The sequence below is a fragment of the Patiria miniata genome, unplaced genomic scaffold (assembly GCF_015706575.1).
Source record: "Patiria miniata isolate m_02_andy unplaced genomic scaffold, ASM1570657v1 HiC_scaffold_3, whole genome shotgun sequence".
NCBI lineage: Eukaryota > Metazoa > Echinodermata > Asteroidea > Valvatida > Asterinidae > Patiria > Patiria miniata.
Window position 1 is genome coordinate 12,748,745 of NW_024037069.1, and position 27,229 is coordinate 12,775,973.

General features: G+C 38.9%; 2 protein-coding genes and 1 long non-coding RNA gene across 3 annotated transcripts; 1 reads left to right on the forward strand and 2 right to left on the reverse strand.

The window, feature by feature from the left end:
- The first annotated feature begins 579 nt into the window (after nt 1–579).
- On the forward strand, nt 580–2,086 carry LOC119737200. Its single transcript, XR_005272350.1, has 2 exons — nt 580–1,070; nt 1,123–2,086. It is a non-coding gene; the product is annotated as an uncharacterized LOC119737200 (long non-coding RNA).
- A 1,101-nt stretch (nt 2,087–3,187) lies between these two features.
- Nucleotides 3,188–12,542, reverse strand: LOC119737199 (monoglyceride lipase-like). Its single transcript, XM_038211379.1, has 7 exons — nt 12,361–12,542; nt 9,529–9,635; nt 8,619–8,755; nt 7,416–7,532; nt 6,632–6,721; nt 5,010–5,225; nt 3,188–3,849 (listed from the first exon to the last, which is right to left on the reverse strand). The coding sequence occupies exons 1-7, from the start codon at nt 12,483–12,485 to the stop codon at nt 3,742–3,744; spliced, it is 900 nt and encodes a 299-aa protein (XP_038067307.1). The 5' UTR covers nt 12,486–12,542; the 3' UTR covers nt 3,188–3,741.
- Nucleotides 12,543–13,202: 660 nt separating this feature from the next.
- On the reverse strand, nt 13,203–24,295 carry LOC119737198 (succinate--CoA ligase [GDP-forming] subunit beta, mitochondrial-like). The gene is made up of 10 exons (XM_038211377.1): nt 24,161–24,295; nt 23,171–23,318; nt 20,435–20,534; nt 19,575–19,665; nt 18,210–18,362; nt 17,514–17,700; nt 16,848–17,009; nt 15,718–15,860; nt 15,443–15,563; nt 13,203–14,466 (listed from the first exon to the last, which is right to left on the reverse strand). Exons 1-10 carry the CDS (start codon nt 24,281–24,283, stop codon nt 14,354–14,356), a joined length of 1,341 nt encoding a protein of 446 aa, XP_038067305.1. The 5' UTR covers nt 24,284–24,295; the 3' UTR covers nt 13,203–14,353.
- Nucleotides 24,296–27,229: the final 2,934 nt, after the last annotated feature.

Consider the following 27,229-nt stretch of genomic DNA (forward strand, 5'->3'; position numbering starts at 1 on the left):
ACACATGAGTTGACCTCCAATGTGGCTGCTAAATGCAATCCATATATAGATCAAACGAATCAACATAATGGGATGAAAATTAATGACAATATCGTTTGACTTGTTCCTATGCATGCACCGTTCAGGACTGAACATTTTTGCCAGATTTTGAGAAATTTCTATCTTGTAAATAATGATTCTAAAGAACATTTTGCAGTTTTTACTGTTGTAAATAGTATCAGTGGAATAATATTTATACTAATATTTGCAGTTCACTGGGAATTCAATTGAGGAATATTAAACGCAATGTATTGTTTGAGAATATTTTAGATATATATGGAAAGGGAACTAATGAAAAATTGTAATCTATTTACTATTTATGGTTAAATTCACACTTTCTATATATTTGTATCGCTTTATGCAATTATTGGCTTAAAATCTTCTTAAGTATGTGAATAAATCTCTTTTGTGAGTATGTGTGGTTCTGAAAAGAACCGGAAGGACTCAACGTTTCGAACAGTATGCTCTGCCCGGCGTCAGGAGAGTTGAAGGTTTGCATGGTGGAAAGATAAAGACAAGATAAGTTTGTGGTAGCACCATGTGAATAAATCTTTTTCTTTTTTTAAGTTAATTAAGTTTTACACACCCCAGCTGCAGCTGCCTTTCTCGCTGGTCAGAAGTTGCATTCAGAGTGCGCCAGTTAAAAGTTGCATGCGGCGACCGATATTATGGGCCACTAGTGGAGTGTTTTATAGTAAATACTGTGTAACTGTCAAGGGACATAAAAGAATAGGACCATAAAAGAATAGGACCAATGAACAGGCGTCAACAAAAAAATGCAATCCGACAATAAAAAAACAGAACTTGACCCTTAAATGACATTACAGTCGTTTGTGCAAGTGCATGTTTGTTTTCTTTTCAAATACTGAAACCGGCAAAAAGATATTCGAATATTCAGATATTCGGAACAGCCCTACTACCCGTCACAACTATGGCTGTCGGGATAGGTTTGGAAAACATACACAACATAATGTTTGTAGCAGCTGAATATTACTGCTGGTAAAACATTGGAAGGAAAAAATCCATTCTAGGTAAAACTCACTTTATTAACAATCCATTCTAATTTTAAAAAATGCATTCTAGTTTAAACTCACTTTATTCACATTTCTCTGTCAAGTTATTGGGAAAGTTTTCAGAATGAAAAACATTTATTTCCTGCTACAAAATAATTTCGATCATTCTTTTTCCTTTTTACAATGTAGAGTATTTTTTTATACTGATAATTTTTTTTAAAGGAGCTTACTTAAGTTAACCCATCGTGTGTTTTCTTACGTATTAACTGTGAATATTTGAATCCAATTATCTGCATTAGTTACACAGAAACATTTAAGTTTTACAGTCTGACGTGAATGTAATCTTTTGCACTTTATTTACTAATACAATTTCTTAACAAAATTATAAAAGTGACAGTTAAAATGTATAATGCTACAAGCATTAAATTTCATAGACCATGTCACATGTGGTGTCATACCAAACATTTTAGCATCTTTCATGCTATTTTCCCACATTGAACAGTTTGTCTGCGCATAATATTTCATATGCATTATATTTCATTCATATTTCAATATAGAAAAATGCAGTGCAAGAGAGCATGGTTGACCGAAAGTTGGCACCAAAACATCAATTTTGTAAACAAATGTGACATGGTCTATACAGAGTGTAACAGTACACTTTACATAATGCAATAAATGACAGAAATAGTATTTGCACATGGAATAGTTCTCCAAGTGAATGTGTCGTTGAGAAGTACAACGAAAAATAATTATTTGACAAAGTTGAAAGTTTTTATTGTGCAGGCTTGCGAAGGGAACTGTGATGACACAACCAATATTGTTCGTTAGTGTCATCTACAGCAGCCCAAATTCCCTGAGAATTAGTGATTATTAGGGTTTTAACAAAAAGTTACCTGAACTAAACTATTTAAAAGTGCCAGATTTCTCATAGACTTAAAATATTTGAAAACATCAAATCACCCAACACCAACTACTTGACATTATTCAGAACTTTGTGAATTCACTATTAAAAAAGAAGGGATCTTGTGAATATATATATGTTTTTTATTTTGTGTTCTGAAACCATAAAGTTACACATGATAACCAAAAATATAATCTATATATTTAAGTAATAAAACCTCTGTTCTTTAAGACACAAGTTATCGTCAATGAGGGTAAATATATAGTTTAAAGAAAACTTAAAAGCCATTTGAATATGAGGAATCTTTGAAAAGTAAAATGGGGCAAGATAATACAATTCTTGTTATAGCTAATGTTCTAAATATCCTACCTGTTCTAAATAATAAATATTATCGGTTTCAAAATATTACATCTCAAAATACTTCAGTAATACTCAAAAGGAAATAGTAATACTCAAAAGGAATAGAAATACCCAAAAGGAATACTAAAAAGGAAAAAGTCATATTCAAAAAGAATATTAATACTCAAAAGGAATAAAATCCAGTTTAATAGTTACATAAGTATTGCTGAACTATATCATACATGTAAACCACTATTTCTATTATATACTTTTGCAGTATACATGAAAATTTGTTTAAGAAAAAGTAATATATTTACACATGAATATTTGTTTAAAGATGCGTCCCCGTGCTATTTTCAAGTTTCATCTCGAAAAATAGAAGTGTTCTTTTTTAACTGCTATTTTCCTAGCAATATAAAAGTTGTTCACTTTTGAATAAGACATGGAAAGAAAAAGTCCACCGCCGTTTAGTTATTGAATTTATTCAGCTCTTGCAGGGCGGGTTCATTTGTGTACAAAATAAAAGCCCTTTTTCTGAGTGTTGCAGACGCCCAAAGTAGGAATAAAGACAGTTTTTTCATTAAAACAAAACATACAAATTTAAAAGTTTTTAGGAGAAAAAAGAAAGCACAAGGTATGCATCTTTGAAAAGTCTTTCATACACCAGGTGTTAACATTTGTGTAGTGACATGGTATTGCAATTTGCAAAAGAAAAAAAAATGGATAAAAGATGTCTAAATTGTGCATTCAGATTGCATTTAGTGTCGCAAGGCACATGGAAAAAGTACATTTTGACTGCACACACAGATACATTGAACCTTGACAAAAAGACTAAAGTTTGGATTACATCTTCATAGTAATACTTTAGTTGGTCACAAAAAGCTACTTTTTAAAAATTTTATCATCCATACTTCACGTGAGAGTAAATATGAAGCAAATTTGACATTTAAGGCAAAGTTCGCTAGAGTTGAAATATGCTCAACTTTTGTGCTTTGTAGCAAGAATATTTCCCTGTACGTCATAAAATTCACATTTGCCATTAGGATTACTTGGCTATTCTTAATGAAAACAGCACATGTTTCCAACAGAACATTCGGAGTGGTCCGAGTTTGACATGCTTCCAGAGCAGTACATCCTACAGAAACAAATTTCAACCCCGCGTCAACCCTGAGATTCATTTCGCTTAGGGTTGAACTCAACCCTGCTCCAGACCAGGGTTGAGATTTTCAACCCGGGTTGAAACTCTGGCAAGGGTTCAAAACAGTAGTAACTGAGCGAAATAAGCTCGGTTTGCACAAAACAAGTCAAGTATGAAACGATGTAGGGTTGAACGCAGGGTTGAAAATTCACAAACTCAACCCAGGGCGGCACGGGTTTGCCCAGGGTTGAGTTCAACCCGGGTTGAGAGGCTCTAGTGTGAAAAAGCCTTCAGGTAAATTGAGACTTGTCTCATTGGCTAGGCAGTCGTTGCAGGACCCAGTCTACAACTTCTTTGGTGGCTCTCTCTCCGTCCTCCCCTGGTTCCTTATCCAGTTCATGAAAGCAGCCCTCGTACACCTACAATTCCATCAAGAAACAATCACAGATAAGAACTTATGACCATTTCAGACCGGCATGCTAGAGTCGCACCGAACCAACACAACTCAAGTCGATCCAAATAGACTGGTTTCAGACAGGCAAAAACGTTGAGCACTAATTTTCTATTTACTGGACTCTGAAGTCATTTTAAAAGACTGTTACAGTCGATCTTGCACATTTAGTAAGTCCTAACTGTTTCAAACGTTAAACTTAATTATAATCTTCGGAATAATCCTGTTCAGTTTGCCTCTGAAATGTAAGTCTACAATGGGTGTAAGGGGTGTGCTGTAGGTGATGATGACCATGTTTTATGAATATGAGCCAGGCTATTGTTTTAACGAGGAAAATAATCAGAAACATTTCTGTGAATACAACTCTATGAATTTTGTTTAACTTCAATTTCATGAACATTAGCATTTTGCAGTTTTATGAACTACAGCATTCAAATTCAACACTAGACCCGGAAATCTATCTCTAACAAGGGTTTAAAATTACCTATCAATTGGAAATAATGATATCTTTTCCTATTGTTCGTATTAAGGGGAGAAATTCGCCTATGTTACAAATAAAAATATATCAATTTCAATTAGTAAGGATCTCTTTAATCAAGACACATGTGTCTTCCCATGGGTAAATTGATGTGTCTCTATTATTCACACAGATATCAAAATTGATGTGTCTCTATTAGTCACACAGATATCAGTATTATAACTGAATTAAATATTAACTTCAGCACGCTTAGAAACAGAAATATCCTCTTTCCACAGTCAGCAATAATTATGCGCTCACAATTAAAACAGTACACTGCGTGATCTGAGAGTCCAGCAGTGTTCTAGCTTTCAGATATCCACGACAATATTTTACTAATGCATCAAATTTAAATCAGTGAGCAGTAAACCGGTTGGAATTCAGAGCACTTATTTGTGAGAAGTTTTTGACCTTTTTTTTTTGGACTGCACCATAAGCATATATTGTACATGTAAAGAATAGAAATGGATGGGTACTACAAATGATAATCATTCATCATTTGTCAAGAATTTAATATTAAATTTGCAATCACTCACAGTAAGAACCACGGCCCCACACAGCTTGGTCCCCCCCCCAGTTCCACCCCCACCCCGACCCTGTTCCATACTCACAGTGAATGTCTTGTCCTCACTAGGCGCCTTCTCATACATAAGTCTGGAGCCTGAGATCTCAGCTAGCTTGTCCTGGTCTCCGTGCTGGAGAAGGAACGGCCACCGTACGTCAGGCAGACCAACCTCAATCCTATCCATTGCTTGAAGGGTCTGGATCGCTAAACGCGCCATGACTTTACCGTGGTAGACTAAAGGGTCGTTCTCGTAATCTTTGACCTGTCAAAACACAATTACAATAATCAGACCAGCATTGTCGAAGTACTAGTGATGGCAGAGTTTTAATTGAGCCAGTCACAACTTATTCACAAGTCGATAGCAAATCAGATTACAAGTAAGAGGGGATGAACAATTACAAAGGAAGGCCTGTTAAGTAATTTGAATAGCTTATGAATGGAGTTGAGACTTGATGACTCATGAGGACTTGTGAAGACTGGTGACTGACTCAAATACAATCTGTGTGATGGATCACAAGTCTTCATAAGACCTTCACAAGTCATCACAAGACCTTCACAAGTCCATCACAAGTCAATCACAAGTCCATTACAAGTCATCACAAGTCCATTTCAAGTCATCACAAGTCCATTACAAGTCCTCACAAGTCCTCACAAGTCCATCACAAGTCATCACAAGTCCATCACAAGTCACCACAAGTCCATTACAAGTCATCACAAGTCATCACAAGTCCATTACAAGTCATCACAAGTCCTCACAAGTCCTCACAAGTCCATCACAAGTCCTCACAAGTCCATCACAAATCCATCACAAGTCCTCACAAGTCCTCACAAGTCCATCACAAGTCCATCACAAGTCCTCACAAGTCCATCACAAGTCCATCACAAGTCCATCACAAGTCCTCACAAGTAAATCACAAGTCCTCACAAGTCCATCACAAGTCCATCACAAGTCCATCACAAGTTCTCACAAGTCCATCACAAGTCCATCAGAAGTCCATCACAAGTCCTCACAAGTCCATCACAAGTCCTCACAAGTCCATCACAAGTCCTCCAGTTCCAAGGTCCTTAGTCAAGTCACAAGCTATTCAAATGAACGGTGACAAAGGTATTTCCTTGTTTTTGTTCATCCGCTGTTACTCATGAATTTAATGAATTTACTTGTAACTGACTTGTGACCAGGGGATGGGGTGCATCAACATACCGGTACTCAACCCTAACAGAACTCAACCCATCAAACCCCAACGGCATGTTTTGTTGGAATCCGTCAGGATGGGTACAGTACCCCTAAACTGACAGTCTTTTACATTGGGTTGGCACAACTCCAGAATCAAAGTCAGAAATATGTGTGTGTGTGCAGTTTCCCATTTGGTGTAGGAATTTGCCAGGATGGGTATGGGTCCTAGTAAATCATGCTAGGGAGTTAGGGTTAATGACTAGTCATTAGAGTATAGACCTTAAATCATTAGCCCCTGTATACATTGTATTACATTGTACTACATTGTACTACATTGTACTACATTGTAATTATTCCCTGACGAATCCATAAAACCATACAGTGCTGGGCAGTTTGGGACAGTACAAGTAGTAACAGTTTAAGAACATCACATTCTGTGACAATTTTATTAATTTATTTTTTGTTGATTTGATTTCTGACTTGGTAGCACCTACCACCTCGGGGTCCCTACTCATATCTGAAGGTTCCAGCTTGCCCATCGGAGTGTGGGGAAGAACGTTGGCAAGCATCCTACCAAGAAACAGCTGAAATATACAAGAAACATAAGCCCCCCAAAAGGAAAATTAATATCAGTTATTATTTTCTAAAGCAAAGCAATGTTGTTCACAGTATATTTATGTTTATTTTCCCTTTTTTTCACAAATCGTTATCGTACATGTATGTAATCAGTCGGCACTAAATTGTGTTATTGCACACAAACATGCAACATGGCCAGTGGAATATGAAACGTGGATTGGAAAAAAGGTAGCAAAGCTTCCAATTTCAAGACCCCATTATAGACATCGTCAATAATTGACCTATCGCCGTTTGCGAGTTAGCCACACCCCTTAGACAACCCTGTGGAATTTTTGTACACTAAGTTTTGTTTGTCTCAGATTTTGCGCGTTCCTCGTCCAGTTGTACATCATGTAATTGGATAATATTTCACAAGCTGCGTTGACGCGATTCTAACGCGATAGCCGGTCAATTGTCAGTGTGCTTACTCATTAGAACCCAGGATTAGAACCTACAATTTCATAATTTGGTTAAAAAGATACAAAATCAAACATCTCAATATTAACCAAAATATGATTGAGGATAAGGGCATACAAAGTGGTATTTTTAGGATTTTTTCAACTACCGTAAGTAGACAACTCAAAGTCTGTTTTTAGTTTTAAAAACACTATAGATGTATGCCAAGAAACTTAAGCAAACTTTCGAAAGTTTAACTTGACCTACCTTAAACGGAGTCACGATGTCAGGATTTGCTTTGATGGCAGGAGCACACAGTATGACTCCTGAGTTGGCGAACAGTGACGGCCTTTCATACCCCACAAGTACTGCGATAGTTCCTCCCTATACAATAAAAACAAACAACCACTTCTAAGACAATGTATCAAATGTTTGGGGTGCGTAATGTGTGTTTGAGTAAATAATGAACCAAAATGCAATGAACAAATACATATGTAAACAAGAAAAGCAGTGTTAAAAAACACAAATGCCCCGCAACCATGCCTATTTCCATCACATAACACTACTCTATTAATATCAACTCACCTGGGTCACACGGAACGTTCATTGACATCGTTATTGTTTTCACACACACACGCATACTGAAATTTGTATTCTTGTGGAGACATTTCTTTGTTCTCGTGTAGTAAAGTTTTCGAGTTTGAAAGTGAAGTTTCAAAATGCTCTTATTTTAACCAGAATTAATTTCCTTGGCTAAAATTTGGATTTAATATCCCTTTTCTAAAACTCTTTCATTTGCGACAGATCAACCCACCTTGGAAATTCCTAGTTTTTGAGTAAAATCCATATATCTATTTCGTGAAAATCTTGTGGAGACGTATTCATCTATAGAAATTGTCCTGTGGAGACGTATACAATCTTTTGTTCCCTATTGTGTGCACGTCTCCAGAGGGCACGGTGTATCAGATCACACACGCACACGGAGGGACAATGCAGAAACAGTATGCCCCTTCGGCTTCGCCGGCGAGGCATAATAAAAGGACTGAAAATGCAGCTTTAGGCCAAAACAAAATAGTCAGTCTCTGGTCAGACTAAAGTTCCAGAATTGATGTTGTTGTTTTTTTTGTTGCTTTTGTTTTTTTTCAAGCTTGGATTGTACAGACAAGGTGGGTACTATTTTGCTTTTTTGTGTCCTCGTATACATTGGTGTCCTCCATCATTTGCCTTGGTGCCCTCCATCATTTGCCTTTGTGCAATTTCCCCATTTCTTGGTGCTCCTTGGTACAAAAATTTGAGGTGGTGCACCTATAGAGATCGCTGTTGTAGCCACCACGGAAAATTTGAAAAAAAGAAAGAAAGATTGACGTGCATGGTTAAAATCGACACGCGTGCTGACCAGAGACCGAGTATTTTTTTTTTTGGGCATTATACTGGAACTTTTGTACAGCTTTGTGGGTTGCTCTAACTTACCATAGAATGCCCAAACAGGAAAATGGGTAAGTCCTTATATTTGGATCTCATCAAGCCAATGTGCTGGTGGCAGTCACGGACGAAGAACTGGAAATGTTTGACGTCCGCCCTTGGCCCTTCACTCTTGCCGTGACCAACTGACAAATCAACAAGACAGTCGTATCTCAAGATTGTTTTACTGGAACTGACTTCAAAGAATTCCAATTAAATACTAGGAAAGAATTAAGTATGTTTATTTTTATTTAATGTTTGATTTTACCAGGGTTGATTTTACCAGTGTTGATTTTACCAGGGTTGATTTTACCAGTGTTGATTTTACCAGGGTTGATTTTACCAGTGTTGATTTTACCAGGGTTGATTTTACCAGGGTTGATTTTACTGCAGTGGAATTTACCGGGGTTGATCTTACCAGGGTTGATTTTCCCAAGGTTGATTTTACCAGGACTGATTTTGCCCAGTTAGCCTCATCAGTTATCAAAGAAGTGTTCTCCCTGGGGCCCTGGGTCACCACTTTACAAATATAAAATGTCATCTTACCTTGTTTCTCAGATAATACCTTTCATATGAACACTGTCAGAAATGTCTTGATATTTCTCAAACGTAGTGGCTATTATTATGGTAACTGTTACCCAATTTTCAACAGCTATCGTTATGGCATTGCAACCATTCAAGTTTTAGTCTGGTTCTGAGACCAAAAGATCGTGATGACGAATATTGTCAGGAAACCAGACGGTCGACTGCTGTAACGATAGCCATGGCGTTCTCTAAAACATCTTTTCAGGGAAGAATAATGCAGTTTGCAATGTTTACATCAATAAAGGAGGCTTCCTATTGGCAACAATCTTGTCATTTAACATTGCATTTTTTTTAAACCTTACATTATCATAAAGAACATTATACAGGAACTTACTGTGATCATGTGCAAATACCAGGATGCCATGTTTGTTATAATGCTCAGCTATTTTGTTGTAGCGTTCACAATGTTCACCCATACCATGGATAACATGAAGCAATGCCCTGTAGATTGAAAAGCAAATCAACGAAAAACACTTGTCATGACTTGTATTTTTATTTTATAGCACTGCCATGGCTGGTCACAGCCAGGCTAGCTCTAATCACATCAATTTATCGTGACTCAAAGTACAAAGTCAAGACAGAATAAAAAAATCCCTGTGCTCCCACTCGCCAAAAAACACAGCCCTTTTCACTCCAACAAATGTAACATCACCAGGAAAATGGCACATGACTCATTTCAAGATCATATTCAACAAGCACTGTGATAGACCTAGCAACTGGGTACTAGCACAACCGACCAAAGTAAAAATAAGAAAAAAAGGAGTTTGACATGTAGAGCTGGAGGTCAATCTACTTTGTAGCCAGCGGTCTAAAAATGGCAGAGGCCATGAAATTTGACTTCGACACAGCCACCAAAATCTTCATTTTTTTTCATATTTTATTCCGTTTTCGGAAAGATTCCCATATCTGGCCATCACTTGTCACCCTGTGCACAAACCCTATGAGACTGGTCTGAAAATGTCTAAGTCTTTTCTCAGTAAATGCATGTACTTCCATATTTTCCCAGCTAAATTTGACTGTTTAGGACATATTATCACTTTCTGATGGCTCATAGGTCACTGAAGGGAAAAATTAGCGATGGCCAGATATGGGAATCTTTCCCACTTTTGTTCTGTTTTAAGTTGATCTTTTGCTTAAACGATCACTGGAGCTGGATTTCTCAAGGGAAAAATTGTTGCAACCTGACGCCACTTCAGCGGTTGTGTACAAAGTCTATGGAGAGTCAAGACAATTTTCTAAGTATTTCCTAACAAAATTGGAAATGTTTCTCAGTCCCAGATTCATGTCTTTATCATCATTTTTGTGATGACTGACCTTCATTGAGATACATGTAATATGAAGAAAATGTGGCGTCAGGTTGCAACATTTCTTCTTTCTCAAGCTATATCGCCCCCTGCATGCCCTGGGTCTAGCACTGTGACTGTTAGCCCCCTAAATGTGGCCAATTTACTGGACTACCTCCGTAAATAATGGCCACACTTGGGACATGTACTTGAAAATGTGGAACTTTTGAATGTGTCAAATTTTGATTTTCACATTTGGACCATATTTGTAGTTTATTTACACTTTAGAAGCTACACTCACCCTCTTTATAGCGATAGAAAAGTAGTCCTGCATTTTTTGGACGTCTATTTTCATGTAATATCCAGGTTTCGTTGGCACACATTTGCGGGTCTAAATTCCAACACGAAAAATACTACGTCTGAAAAAAAATGCAGGACTCCTTTTTTTTTAATCTCTATACAGAGGGCGAGTATGCTTCTAAAGCATAAATAAACTACAAATATAGTCCAAATCTGAAAATCTAAATTTGACAGTTCTACATTTTTGGGTGCATGTTACAACTCCAAGTGTGGCCTTTATTTACGGAGGTAGTCCAGTAAATTGGCCACATTTATAGGGCTATGCTAGACCCACTAACTGGGGCGCTAGAACTCCTTTTCTGACATTTGAGATTTGGTCTGTCGTACTATCACCCCACGACGAATGCAATCTCAATTTTAGAATTTTCAGTGTTCACCACAAAAGTTGCCAAAAATCACGCAAAATACTCGACAAAAATCCCTTTGAAAGCACCTACTGGTTTCTCCACATGTCAAAGACAAGTCGTAATGGGGCTTCAATGATACTCACGCTTATTTTTTGGGTTGCAAATCGGTGAAATCTGTGCTACCTATACTGGTATAGGTAGCACAGACATCATACAAGTGGTAGGCATAGCTGATGGCTTATCAAAGGCAGTGGATATTTAGCCAGAGACGGCAAACCTTTAGTAAACGTTAGCTTGCCGGATATGCACTCAACATGCACAGTTACTGTTTTTTTGTACTTAGACATTTTCCGGTGACAAATTTTAGTCTGGCTCCATGCCAGCATTATCGTTATAACTTCGTATTCACAAGATGGGAATCAGACCATTTTACAACTTCGGACTTTATTTCCCTTTAAAAAAAATCCTCCAGAGCCACAAATCTGAAAAAGAAAATGTAATACTCTGCAATAAAAGACATGTTAAAATAATAAAAGAACATTCTTATTTTGGGGGGATGGGGGCCGGGGGAAAACCCTCAGAAATGTCACCAGCAGGGATCAAACCCGGGTCTTCCCGCTCATTGCCACAGGTGCTACACAACCGTTGGTGGTAATTTAATATATTTTATAATTCAGCCCTATCTTAGAGAGTACAGCGCCCTCTGTTGATAGGGATGATAATAATAATAATAATAATTTGGGAGGCTAATCATCCTTACTCGCAGCTGGGATGCTGAATTGCGAAGGACGCGGCTACAACGTGGTCGGGCCGCTGGCACGTAAAGGCGCCTACGGCTGCCGGCCACATCGACCCATATATGACCACGGAGCACAGCCTGAGATCGAAAGTGTTTGATTTTTCCGCCGGCAAACCTTTACTAAACGTTAGCTTGCCGGGATTACTGCCGGCAATATATCCACTATCCTTATCAAACACCTACCATGCCTACAGTCAAAGCATAGCTGTGTCAAGTTACATAAACAGTCACAGCCAGTCAATCCTGCTTTATGTAAGCGGGGAGCACTCAACCGTTAACAACAGTCACTTGACTGATTTTGACTGGAAAGAAAAGTGAAAGGACAACTTTGCACAGAAACATGTTTGCGATTACTGAATTAGGAGGGTTATACTAACCTGACTGGGGTGCCAGCGGGTGGTTCCCAGTATTTACAGTAAATGCACTGCCCATCTGCATTCACAAAATGCTCTAAATCTGAGTAAGGCACGTTTTGAGGACTTAACTTCCCACTTTTCGCCATTGTTGTTGTTTGCCGACCTCGCTTGCTTGGTTGGATGGTCTACTCGATTTTTGCCGGGCCGCGGGCGCCCTCTATTGGCAAGACAGTGACAGGCCGTGTCCGAAACGGGCTTCCAGAGCTACGGCTACGTCTATTGTCAGCGCGTCCCCGCGTATTTTCAATGGGCGCAGACCTAGACCTAGCTCTAGACAGCTGATTCGGATGCAGCCACAGCTAGCTCTTAATAAAGATTAGTCTCTTTTCGGGCGACAAAAAGAACTAAGACAATCATTGTGAGAATCACAGGTGTTTGGGATTAATTGTGATTAATTAACAATTTGAACAACAAAATATGGAGTCTAGGAAGTAAAATACATTTTGACTTCGGTAGCAATGGTGAAAGGGCTTTCCTGCGATGAAAACAAGTCTATAAGAAAGTTTATCTAACATTAATTGAAGGGGGGGGGGGGGGAGATTGTTACAAAATGTGCCGGGAAATGACTACTTGCCACAGAGAGAAGTTTTAATAATAGCGAAAATATCCCAATACATGTAATCTTCATGTGGTCTACAAATCGGCCAGTAAAAAGGAGCAGCAAATGTTAACTCTAAATTTATGGATGCAAAAGCTTATTTTTTGGGTATATTTTACCAATATTAATATCGATTTTCACTGCTTGTCAAGGGCAAGTACAGTAAAGTTACGCAATATGGACAAAAACTAAATAAGAAAAGAAATCATTTTAAAATATTGATCAATTCATTTTATTTATCAGTTGTAATATTTTGCCTTATCTATTATATTAACAATTTCAAATCTTGTCAACAGGAATTAATAATCACGCAACTATCAAAATACATTTTCTAAAAGGAAAAAAATAATGACAACCAAACTAAACCAGGGTAAAACGTAATCACACATACACCACATAATTGAAAATTTCAAAATACTTCCAAGAGAGATTTTTCACTCTTCAAAGTAAACTTTCCCAACAGCTAATATTAACACAAAAATACATCACATTACACCCTTAAAAGTAGAGTAGATCATTTGTCATTTGTCCATTTGTTTCGTTTGAAGCAACAAAAATGCTCAAAAGACGGGTGCTGAACAACTAACTTGAAGTTTTAATTAGCCCTGTGAATGCTGTATATTCCGAGAAAACAATGTTCTAGGATCTCTCGATTTCAATTCAAAAGTTGCTGGGTCATGTTTTGAATTGCGCCCTAAATCAGCATCCGGATCACTCTCTCATTCAGCTGATTGCAGCTACGCGATCTCACGTACTGAGCTGACGAACAATAGCAACCGCCCAATTACAAACCAACTACTAACGGAAAAAAACTACGTCGCTTGACTCATCTTTGGAAATTACCTTCTTTGTTTTCTTCAAAACGATAGCATGCCAGAAGGAATAATTTCACAGGGAGTTTAGTGTCATTACTACATGCATCTTTAAACCATGTAAGCTTTTATCACAATAATTTGGTCGGTTACTTTTTGGATAGCTGCAAATGATCTACTCTTCCCTTAAAACTGGAAATGGGTTTATCTGACTGGTAATATATGTAGTAAAAATAGATTTGACTCCATAATTTAATATTAGCCAGAGTTGAGTAAAGTCCTTTAAAGTCTCCAATCTCACATCAAGCCAAAAGGCCTTATTTCTTGTTTTTTTTTGCTATCATTCATATTCCTATTACCTGTGAATTAACTTGTGATCTGTATGATCACAGTTTTCAATTTTCATCCGTTGCTGAGAACAAAGGGTTAAAATGTGGCCAATGAGTATCCAGTTCTGGCCACTTTTTGCCGCTACAACCAAGAATACACTGATCTGTTTGATGGGTGTTCGCTTGCATAACGAGTGGCAAGACTGTCGCTAGAGTTATGACTGTAGACTACCAACGACTTTGACGGCAGCGTCTTCAAAGTCCGTGGCCGTCTGGATGGGCAGACCGCTGTCTGAGATGATCTTCAAAGCTTGTACCACGTTGTAACCTGACCAATAAGAAATTGAACACATTAACCTTTCAAAAACAGAATCAATTGTTTTAATCTAGATGGAATTTAATCAATGTCTAATAATGTCAAACCAATATCCTCTGCAGAATAGTAGATGGTACTTTGTGCACTGGTTCCCATTACATGCGTGTCACGCATACGGCGGCAATGTGTTCAACAGACCCTCCCAATAGTCTCCCCAAACTCTCTCTTTGTAACCGTTGAGGGGGTACTTCTGCAACTTGACTAATTCAGCGACAACCATGGCCAAGTTCGCGCAAGGACTACAGTTGACCAATGGTTAACTAACGTTTGCCCGAACTCTGTCTAGTCGACGGTGGTTGACTACGCTAGTCGACTATTTGGAACCAGCCTACTGGGGTTGGTTGCTTCGCTGGTAACCAATAGCCGCGCGCATTCATAACGCAAGCAGAGAGCCAGGATCCAGAAGTTTTGCGACGACATTTTGACCAGCGTTTGACTAGAGACATTCGCACGTTGCTACCAGTGCGCAGGCGTAAGGTACGTCACAAATCAACCACTGGTCGACTAATGGTCCTTGCCCCAACTTCGCCCATTTTGCTGAGGTGGCATCAGGTTTGCACAGTCGCGCTCAGGTAGTATGCACGCACTCTGGGGTCCTTTGACCAATAGGTTTACCAAAATGCGCGCATGCCTCGTCTTTTAACAATGCGTGCGGCATGTGTGCGAACGTGGTGCCACCTAAAAAATGGCTCCTATTTTTGTTCATGAATTGCGTCATTGGCTCATACTCTCAATAGAGGGCGCCCTTGCACGACTCAGCCCTGGCATTCTTCAAACCAGAAATTGGGTTGATCTAATCAGCTGTGGAAACAGGAAGGGTCAGTTGGCATGTTTCTACTAAATTTTCCATTTTATCCTAATTAATTATTTGATAGAATCTTGAGAATTAATGCCGATTTTAATATAATTTTTGAAAACTTATTCTCACCAGCTAAGCGTACAACTACGGGAATTCTGAGGTCCATTCCTTTACATGCCGAGGTGATCCCCTTTGCTATAATGGAACAGTCTACGATGCCTCCAAAAATGTTGACTAAGATGGCTTTGACCTGGAAGTAAAAAGAAATCAGCAAAATGAGCTCTTGAGTGTTATAAACGCATTTAGTGCACCCTCCAGAAAATGGACCTTGGTTCGGTCAGTTACAAGATTGGATCACAACACTATCATTCCTATGACAACGGTTTCTTTCACTTGTTGCTTACTTTTTCTTCAGAATTCAAGAGCTTGAATGCCTCAAAGACTTGTTTTTCTTGGACCCCTCCGCCGAGATCCAGAAAGTTGGCCGGTTCCCCACCGTGGAACTTGATGATGTCCATGGTTGCCATGGCGAGACCTGCGCCATTAACTGAGACAAAGAGAGCAAAAGATCACATGGCATAAATTAGAATCTCATTGGTGTTTCCCACAAAGCCATGTCCTTGCTTGCAGCAGTACACATACAAAACTATTACAACATGGTAAATGGGTAAAACACACAATTTATACAGCAACACCACATCCAATCAAAAATACTGCAAGTCAAACTTGCGCGATCCCCCTGGCATGCTGGTAGTATTTATACAGTAAGTTAGTAAGCACACTTTTCAGTGTACCTAACCAAAATCAACAATGACCTCGTTTGACCCCTAGATGACCTTTGCCCTAAAATGTCTCAAATCATCTTAAGTCCCCCTGCCTAAAGATATTGTCACCAAGTTTGGTTGAGATTGAGGTCTTACTTTTCATATGACAGCACAAAACAGTTAACCTAACCAAAATGGAATACACGAACACACATACACACGTGCTTGTTCCATAGTGGTGGGGACATACACTCGTCTGTCCGAGGTACCGGTATTTGTAGGGACCGAAAAAGCTGTGGGGACAGCACAAAGTCCCCATAACCTCGGTCCTTATTTAGCTAAAGAATTTCCCCATAACACAGTGTAGGCCTACCCACACATAGACACGGACACACAGAAGGAATACACTATTGCAAGATTCCCCTTTCTAAATAAAAACCTTATCAGTATCAGTTGGTTTGAATGGAAAAATTCAAACAGTTATCCAAACGAAACAAATGTTTTGAAGCATGTAAAAAATGTTTAAATCTTCAAACTGCTTTCTTAACAAGCAACAAATAGTGTGTTAGTCAAGTCCCCACAAGACCTCACAGGTCAATCACAAGTTATCCAGTCCAACATTATAAGCTTTCCAAACAAACTTTGCAAAAAGCATTCTTTTGTCACTGTTCAGACCCTGTTACTTTTGAAAATAGTCAAAGCTGCACTGATTTGACTTTTGAAGGACTTGGATTTATTAAAAATTCTTAGAGCAATTCCTCACTCCGTACCTAAGCAGCCAATGTTTCCATCCATGCCGATGTAGTTCAGGTTGTGTTTGGATGCTTCAACCTCCCGCGGATCGCCCTCCGATTTGTCATCCATGGCGAAGATTTCCTTTTGCCGATACTCCGCATTGTCGTCAAAGTTGACCTTGGCATCGAAGCATACCACTATGAAAAACGAGAAACATGAAAGGCATTGGTCAGAAATGCGCTGGAGTGTAGGATTTGGGACATCACAGGATGCTGAGAGTATTTTTAAATAAAGAACACGCAGAGTTGTTATAAGTCAATCACAAGTCAATCACAAGTCAATCACAAGCTGATCACAAGCCGATCACAAGATGAACACAAGTCAATCACAAGTCAAATAACCAGTCAATTGAAAGTGAAATCACAAGTAATTTTATCACAAGAAACAGAAAATGACAAAGACATTCCTTTGTTAATTTTCATTTGAATAACTTGTTACTTGGGAGTGGATTGGGACTGTCCCTGAGCAAGAGAGTTTACCCCAATACGCTTGAAAATGTATCAGCAATGTAAAAGAGTTCCAATACAACTAGTTTATAGTTGGTACCTATTCTTATTTTGTGACATTGTGGATGGTTATATCCAAGACTTTTCATCTTAGTTTGTTTGTTTACATGTTTGTTTGTTTCTTCATTTGCTCACCTTGGCCATCTGGTGTCTCACCAAATGGGTTGATCTCAACCTGCGTGGCATCCACGCCTAGGAAGAGTTTGTAAAGGTTCTTCAGCTGCTCAGCGGCCTGTTTCTGAAGGTCCCCTTTGAAGTTGAGATTGCCTGCCATCCTCATGGCTTGCTCGTCCGTAAACCCGGTGAAAATATCAATCGGTTCCTGGCATAAAAGAAAATATAAAATACAAATGCAGGTTACACAAAGAAAGAAGTCCACTAAAGCATCTTGATTTTGCTGGACTAGGAAGGTGAGCCTATTGCCCTCTGAAGGACAGAGTCACTGACTATCTCACTGACTGATTTGAGTCACTGACTAAAAACCAATTATCATGCTGCCACCATTTCGGTCATGTTCCCTGTATCCAAAGAAAGTACTGAATGATAATGTTTTTGTGCAAAAAGGAACCAGACTATTTTTCCTTCCAGCCTCGCTTTGGTTACGTTGATTTGAATGGGACAAAAATCAAGATGGCCGCAACATGATAATGGTCTGTTATCTGACAAACTGACTGAGTCACTGACTGAGTCACTAAGTATAAATAATGTCCCTTCAGATCCAGGTCGACCAGGCAAGCCTGATCTTGTTAGTTTACCTCAAATGATTGTAATTTTTCTTCAATCAAGATTTTTTCGGCCATTTTCTAGACATGAGATGTAGTAGGTACACACCTTGAAGATAAGCTCAGGTGATTTCTCCGCCACCTCCTCAATGTCCATCCCTCCTTCCGGACTGCCCACCATGACCGGTCCGTTCATGTCACGATCCATCAAGATAGCCACGTAGGTCTCACGGGCAATGTCCAATGCTTCAGCCACCATGACCTACAAAGAAGAAACCATACTAAGACAGATGTCCAAAATTCTGTTAAAGCCCGAGTCCATCATTTGCAGCTATCCAAAAAGTAACTGGCGTAATTATTGTTGAAAAACATACTGGTTGAAAGATAGTAAGGGGACTAAACTCCCTGTGAAATTATCCTTTCTGGCAAGCTCTCATTTTGAAGAAATCAACGAAAGAAGGCATTTCCAACGGTGCTTCTTAAGAAGCATCGTAGGAAAATTTAAATTAGTTGTTCGTTTTGTTGTTCGGCGCGGCGCGCACAAGCATTGGAACGACGCACAGGCGCGTGCGGGTGCTATAATTCGTCGGATCAGTGCGTGACATCACGTAAAGCTGCAATTCAAAACAATTCGAAACATGATTTAGCAACTTTTGATTTTAAATTGAGATCCTAGAATGCTGTTTTTAACGGAATATAAAGCTGAAGCTGAGCTGAAACTTCATCAAGTAAGTTGTTCAGTATCCTTCATTAGATTTTGAACACTTTTGTTGCTTCAAACGAACAAAATGCACTAATTACAAATAATGGACTATAGCTTTAACCAAAGGGGCTCAACCTGTGTTCTGAATCCTCTGTGACTCATTTCACAAAATGGTATGTAACTTCAGACAGGATTTTAAACACAATTTCGTTACCCATAGAAACAGAGCTGAGTGCAATTTGGGCAATAATGGACTTTATGACAATCATGATTAGTATTAAAATAAAGTTGTCCAATTTCAATTCATATGTTAAAACTTACACCACTATGAAAGTTACACAGGTAGGGTCAATGATGATGACATATTAAAAGAATACTGATTTCATTGTCAGCATCTCTGATATCAGAGACAATATCATAACTGATATCAATATGTCAGACTCCTCGTACAAAGCACCCTCTTTTAGGACAGGTATTATTATTTAAATTAAGTGACAATGAGGATTTCGGAGGATTGAAGGTGCATCCTAGCAAAAATGCATTTAGGGTTAAAAAAGTACTGATTTCATGTCAAAATCTCTGATATAAGAGGCAATATCTTGACAAATATAAATATAAACAATTAGACGCCTTGTACAAAATGCCCCCTTTTAGGACAGGTTTTATCACTCCAATTAAATGACAATGAGAGTGTTAACTCATTCACATCACAGGGACACAAAGACCCAATGAGGGCGCTCTGTGCTAAGAGTCTACTGGCTTGGAGCATACCTTTTTGACCTTGACTCCATCTTTGGTCGTCTGTTTGGTGACAAGATTGTAGCCAATCATCTGAGCTACCAGGGGTAAAAGATCATCAGGGCTGAAATATGATCAAGACTTTAATTATAAAGACTTAAATGATAATGACTTCAGTGATTAAGACTTCAATTAGAAAATTTAGGGCACAGAATAACAAAGGCTTGAAGATGTAAATCTCCATTAGCCCCTACATTCCCAAATCCTCCCAAAGCATCTTTGCAAAATGGAGGATTTCGCAGAAATGAAGCTATATAGCAAAAGTGTGTGGCTGATTTTGGAGGATGCTCTGTGTCAATGTCTTAGGGCAGACTTTGTGTTGCTTGCTCAGCCGTCCATCAATTTGGGCCTAGATTAACCTTGAAATCCTCCACACTGCTCCAGGACGTCACTGGCTCTTACTCAAGATATTGACAGTGGTTGCCGGAAGATTTTGCAAAATTGAGGCAGTGGTCACCCCTCCAAGGACCACATTCAAGAAATATCAGAGGATTTTGGAGGATTGAAGCTGTATGCTATTTTTACATGGAGGCAGTTGGAGTTTGCAGGATTGAGGTTGCATCCTAGCAAAAATGCCTTGGGAGTAAGGGTTAGTGAATAGATTAAATTTGTGAGTAAGTTTCAGACTTTCAGTTGGTTTCAGCTTCCCTTTGTGTTAAAAAGTAATAAAGATAGTCATGTCATCTTTGAATGATCTAAAAGTGCCACTTCCATATGATTTCAATCATGAGGGTTGAGTATTACAAGCCTTCTTGGTAGGATTTCCAACTGGGGTTCAGTATCAAGATTTAGGGACCAAAGTTTGAGTACTTTCTTTTCTTTGTACACCTTACTTTTTGGTCAAATGAACTCCTCCCTTTAAGCCGCTGGAGAATACACCTTTGCCCCGCCCTCCTGCTAGGATCTGAGCTTTTAAAACAATCTCCTTAGCATCTGCATCAAATATTCAAAGAGAGGAGAAAATGGAGAAATTGTTAACTGCCGGTGATTCTTGTCATTAAGGACGGATGGTAGCTCAGACATTATCAGCCAATGGGCTTTGTTGACAAAGAGAGATATGACATTTATACCTGAACATACAGTCCTGAATTTCTGTACGCCAAAGGACAATGCTTTGTGTTTCCCTTTATCCCTGTAATATAACACTCTCCCATAGACTAAGCACGTAACCGTTTGATCGAGGACCGTTTTCAACAAAAGACCCAACGCTCGAGGACTGAAAAGATCTTTTGTTCTGAATGTTCTCCCTTTGTGTGTCTGTTCTCTATCGTTAAGTCATACATATACACCACCACTGGTGGATATCTGTATCTGTTAGGCCAAAAAAAAAAAAATAAGTTGGTCTCTGGTCAGACCGAAGTTTCGGAATTGATGCGGCACGTGTGTTTTTTTTTTTTTTTTGGTGGCTTTTTTTTTTCAAGCTTGTATTGTACAGACAAGGTGGGTACTATTTTGCTTTTTTGTGTCCTCATATACATTGGTGTCCTCCATAATTTGCCTTGGTGCCCTTTATGATATGCCTTGGTGCAATTTCCCCATTCCTTGGTGCTCCTTGGTACAAAAATTTGAGGAGGCGCGGCAATAGAGGGCGCTGTTGTAGCTTAAGTGTTAATTTGAAAAAATTGATTAAAATCGACGCGCGTGCTGACCAGAGACCGTGTATTTTTTGTTTGGCCTTAGCTTCTGTACAAACGCCTGGTGTGGCTATCGCGTACAGCCTCATGGTGTGTGCATGAGGTTAACTGCCAGAAACACCAGGGCGAACCCCTTCTCTTAGCGATAAGTGTTTGCTGGGTTCTTTTACGTGCATTTATACAACACACCGAAGGACAAAGCAATAATGGTCAAGTACCTTGCTCAAGGGCACAAGTGTCTGGGCCTGGGCTTGAACCCACGCCACTGTTGCCTCTGAAACACAAGAGCATGAGTCCCGTGTTCTTAACCGCTAGGCCATCTCACCCCTATTAACCCTTACCCTACTTGACCCTCCAACGCATGCCAATTGTGCCTCAAGAAAATCTCCTATGTTTTTTGCATGGCCCTCCAATATCTGCCATGTCATTTCAAGGGTAACTGGACAGGCACTCCAATACATGCCACAGAGAACAATGAGAGTCCTCTGATAACAAAGTGAGTGCCCCCAGCTGGTCAGTATCAGGCACCCTCCAGGGCCTCCAACTCCTGCCAATTGGAGCCTTCACTGCTACATCAAAGTATCCTCCAATAAACTGCAGCTGGAGGGCATTGGCATAACCAACTGACATGCAGTAAACTACCCTCAGAGAGTAAGGGTTAATGGCACCATATGTGAAGATGCTATTACCGTAATTTTCGGAATATAAGCCGCGCGGCGTATAAGCCGCAGCACGCAAAAATCTGCAAATTAAGATTTGAAGTCGGCGTATAAGCCGCATCGGCGTATAAGCCGCACCAACCGCAGCGGTTCAATTTTGTAACGCCTCTAAATTCTAGTCAAAATGCTCTGAACCAGTTCCATTTGCACTACGAAAGCTATAAAAGGGCAACAAATGTTATGTCAAATCATTTGCAGTCGATTACTCTTACAAACAAATATGGAAATTGATGATGAGAAATAAAAAACGGGAATTGCTGCCGGCTGGCTCGTCAGTGAGCCTGTGCCGGCGAATGACATTATTTTCCCCCAGCACTTGAGAGAGTATGCAACCCACCATGTGTTGTCTGACTGGAGCGCTACAAATCCTGCTTTGTGGCAACAGACGCTGAGTTGTTTTGTCCTAAAGGATAAACAAGTCCGTTTTTACAGCAAAACTTATCAAATTGTTGTGATTACTAACGAGTAGTAACGTCAAAACTTCAAGTTTGGATCGTAACTTTCTTCGAAAACAGTCAACATGATGCCGAGATTTTTATGGACGAATCCATTAATTTCGTAGGGGTGGTTTCACCCCTGTTTTGAGTTTTACATCGTTTCTTGAATACATTTCCAGAAAAAAAATTATATTGTGACGTTGAACAACTGATTATCAAATAAAGATATGTTTCAAACTCCATAAAAAGTATTAGTTGTCTTTTTCCTTTTTTTAAACTGGGGAAATATTGGTAATTATTGTTCCCAAGAAAGTGCACCCCTTTATTACCACAAATGGTGTGGTCCATGGGGAATCCCTGCAGCATGCATGCAGCATGGGCAGCATCACGTACGGCCGGTTGTCGATGTCCAAAGGGACGGCTTTCACTAGCCGTACTTTTTACCGCTCGGTATTTTTTTGTGGGACGTGCTTTCGGTTTGTTAATGACTTTCTTAATTGATAATTATTTCAGCAACACATCTCTTCTTGTACCAGTACATTAAATACACATGTAAATGTCATTTTTATTCTTCAAGTCTCGGCGTATAAGCCGCCCTGTGTATAAGCCGCAGTAAACATTTTCATGGGCAAATTCAACGTATAAGCCGCGGCTTATATTCCGAAAATTACGGTAGCTTGTGCACATTTGTAAAATCCATCAAAAACTTCAAGATATGTGGCTGTAGCAGTAATTTCCCCAACCCTTTTTGTTTAACATTTGCAATCATTATGACTTACTGAGAGCTTTGGCCGCTTTGACGGCATCCGGAGGATTGTCAGCCATCTGAAACCTCTGGACAGTGACGTCATAATCCAACATCAATTTCTTGCTCTGATACTCCTGAAGATTTAGCCATCTTGCCGGCACTACAGAGGCAGCTGCTGACTGTAAAAAGGTTTGACAATACAAGCACTGGGATAAATGTACAGTCCATAATGCATATACATGTATTACATATTACACAGTCAAATTGAAATTACAGACATAAACACTGATCTTGGGGTGGGGGTGGGGGGGGGGGTAGTAATTAATAATTAACATTTAACATTTGGGATGGGTGAATGGGGTGGGATGGGGTGGGGGGATGGGGTGGGGGATGGGGTAGGGGGATGGGGCGGGGTCAATTTTTTTGTGGGGGGAGACTTTCAAGATGTTAGTCTATTTCTTTGAAGTTAAATATTGCTGTTCCATTGTGTAGGGTTTGTTTCAGGGATCTTTAAAAAAACGAAGGCTTTTCAAACCAAATGTGCCCATATTTCTCTGATCTTTTTCATTGTCCTTCATCTACATAATTCTGCCAAAAAAAATATTCTGCTTGATTTTCTGTACAACTCATTTTTGTATGCAAATATTCTGTCAAATGTAGGCTAGAACGGTCACTCGATCACAGTGACCGTGGATCACAATAGAGTGTTTTTACTATAGATTGAAGCGTGGCTATGACTATAGCCACGTTCACGGGTCTAGCATGGAGCCAGACTAAAATACAAAAAAATAGTAACTGCACATGTTCAGTGCATATCCGGCAAGCTAACGTTTACTAAAGGTTTGCCGTCTCCGGCAAAATATCCAATGCCTTTTTTTTTTTTACCACCAGTTTTAATCACATAGGCCCTAAACAAAATTGAGTAAGTATTGGCATGAAAATACCCCTAGCATTTTGAAAGCACACAAACTCCTAAAAGGGAAAATTAGTAATCAAATGGTTAAGCATATTCAAGAACTACCTGTTTCTGGAGGAGTGGCAGGGTCACAAATCCCGGCGAAATTCTTTGTAAAACTCGCGAAATGGAGGCGGCCATGTTGGGATGTTGGCAACTAGTCAGTTGCCCTGTCATTTTGTGGCTCATAAAATGCACACCTCGAAAAGGGTGCAAGACCACTAGTGTTTGGGAAATGTACGATGGCCTACAGTGGACCTTGTTGTAACGTTTCTAAAAGATCATTGATACTCATCCCATCTCATGACACAGATATTATGAAAACAAATTCATCCCCTTTAATATCAAAAGGATACCAAACTCTCCTGTATATCATTGCATCTTTAACTTCTTTAATTGGTTATGTACATCATCAATAAACAACAAATTTACTCGGACTCTATAAAGAATGAAAACTTATGACTCTGCAATCCTCTTTTGCAACAATGAATGCTAAGCCTTTTATTTCTGTAAACCATCAGTCACTTCAATATAATTTCTAATGAGTCACATCTTAATGTTCAGAAGCACAACGCAGTAGCATTTTCAATACTTGCTTATTTGCCAATTCTTCTTCTTCTGATTATTTATTCTTATGATAAATATAATTAGACCCGCATTGCAGTGTCCAATTTCTCGAAATTTTTCTCCTGAACTCCATGTTCCTAAACTCAGCAAATTTGAACAACCACGCACAAAAATGTACAGCAACAAAGTCAGGATATAGGCATACTGTTAATGCGTACTGAGGAAGAATAATGGTCAAAAGGTGGCTTCATGACCTCAAATCAAAACAACTACTGAGTCTAGCAAGATGATCAAAGTTGTTTTTTGTTCAAGTGAATAATAAGTGTACTTGGATGTACCATTACTTTCTTTCACAGGTCTTATTTCACAGGTCTTCTTTCACAAGGTTATTGCAAAATCTTTAGTGTCGACAACTGTCAAATAAAAACTGTACCTTAAAACACATTAGACGCTACATGACATTGAATATATAAAAAAAGGTTATAATTATTAATGAAGAATGCAAAGCATTTTACAATATCACATGTTTTTGAGAGAATTCTCCGAATTATCAGTGTGGCAAGCATAACATATAGAGAGATTATTGTTTTCATTTATAGTTTTGCGTATTTCATAAATGAGTACCATATACAATGGCACATACAATGGAGCTGATGTGTATATGTACAACATTTTCTGTACCTTGGTTGGAAGTAGAAATTGAATACAATGTGCACATTTGACTGGCAACACTGACACATGTTAATTACAACGATCAGAGCATATTGATCAGATCGTCAAGTTCCTCAACCGACCGGTTCTTTTCAGAAACACACATCTTCTCAAAAGAGATCCTTCCACATGGTGTAACTGCAAACCCTCACTAGCCTACACTACCACCATGCAAAGTTTCACATCTTCATGTTAATTAAGCTTTTAATTTGCTGTTCTTTTGACAATTCTTTTTTTGGCACAGTATCCCTCATGAAAAAGGGCCATAAAGTCACAAGTTTTACAGCACGCACATTGAAGCTAACACACTCACACAAGTATTTTACAAAATCCACAAAAGAATTCTTTAAATCATAGTCATGGAAGTACAATGTTTTCCTATTAAGCTGAAATTAAAAATAATTAAAAAACAAAGGCAAGCCTAGTGAATTTGGTCCCAGAGTGCACAAAATTCAATAAGCCATTTGCGAAGTAACATCATCTGGTACCCTGACTTCATCGCATGCTTGGCTTATTTTAACTTTGAATTCTCCAGACCAAAGAGACTGTTGCTATATCACATGATTCGGGGCAAACCGCGGCTAGCAACCCCCAGCTCTGGCATGGTCTGGTGTCTTTGTGCGATTTTCATCCATTGTGAGCGATGTTTTGATGCTAGCGTCTGTTACATAACTATGCAAGAGCTTGCCCGAATCATGTGATTAGCAACAGTGTCTTTGGTCTGGAGAATTGAAAGTTAAAACGTGCCAAGCATTATGAGCAAGTCTGTGTACCAGATGTTATTCAAATTTAACTCGCAAAGGGTTATTTGTAAATGGCTTACTGGTTTAGAATGGCTATCCCCTGGAAGTCTTTTCATGCAGCTGTATATACAATGGGCCGGATTTAGCCCATTCATGGGCATTATTGGGTAATCCTATACAACAGCACTGCCAGACTCACAGGTGATAGCCTGTCAGCCAGACAAAGGCCACACTGGCCCTCTGGGAAAGAGTTCCATACTGGGCCGCCACTCATATTCCATAATATGACCTGAAAAGTACCAAAAGTTGTAAATCTGATGAAGAAATTTATTTAAGGAGTGCACAAATTCTTAAAATACTTTAATTTTTCTGTCATAGCTCATAGACTTAGTGCAGGAGGTCTGAGTGGTGGCCCAGTATGGAATTCTTTCCGCTCTCTGGGACCAGCACAAACAAAAAGGAGTTCAAATCAAGAATCGCCGTATCAAAAATGGTAACACCAACAGTGAAACCTAAACTCTACACATGCACATGTTTTCAGTCAAATTCAATGTAAAACTAGACCTGCAAAGCATATATAAGAAAGCAATGAAATATACATTGAAGTGGCGCTCACCAAAAAGAAGCACACTGCAAAACCATAAACACACTGTCTACATTTCCATTATCATAAGTGTACATCTACCAAATTGACACAAATGCAATGTTTAAAAACACATCTGAATCTACAAGATACTTAACACCTTTCCAGACAAGTATTACAAATGTTGGCCAAGGTAATAATCTTTTTGGACATCGTATATACGGCAGTAGGCTTTATTCATGAGTCGGCCATATTAAATTGAAAGCGAGGTAAACTGTTCATTTTTGAATAAAAATGCAAGCCATGAAATAAAGTTAATGATAAATTGATACAAGTCTGCTCTGATGAATAATTTATAAATTGTGAGTAAACATACCCTAATGTTTTAAGCCAATTTGGGGGGAAAAAAATTAAAGTGAGGCTTGGAACGCATAAATAGTCTGGCACCACCCCATTCAACAGTTTACAGTATTGATTTGAGAGTTTTTCAGGGTGGAGCACCCACAAAATACAAACATACCAACTTGTTAA

What these genes read in the sequence shown, in the direction of transcription:
- LOC119737199 (XM_038211379.1), bottom strand. Translation starts at nt 12,485, where the DNA reads ATGGCGAAAAGTGGGAAGTTAAGTCCTCAAAACGTGCCTTACTCAGAT. An exon ending in TCCTGTTTGGGCATTCTATG is followed by an intron (nt 7,533 to 8,618) that starts GTAAGTTAGAGC and finishes TTTATTGTATAG; the next exon opens with GGAGGAACTATCGCAGTACT. An exon ending in TGAGTAGGGACCCCGAGGTG is followed by an intron (nt 5,226 to 6,631) that starts GTAGGTGCTACC and finishes GTGTTTTGACAG; the next exon opens with GTCAAAGATTACGAGAACGA.
- LOC119737198 (XM_038211377.1), bottom strand. Translation starts at nt 24,283, where the DNA reads ATGAGCCACAAAATGACAGGGCAACTGACTAGTTGCCAACATCCCAAC. An exon ending in CAAAGCGGCCAAAGCTCTCA is followed by an intron (nt 20,535 to 23,170) that starts GTAAGTCATAAT and finishes TATTTGATGCAG; the next exon opens with ATGCTAAGGAGATTGTTTTA. An exon ending in CACCTGAGCTTATCTTCAAG is followed by an intron (nt 17,701 to 18,209) that starts GTGTGTACCTAC and finishes CTTTTATGCCAG; the next exon opens with GAACCGATTGATATTTTCAC.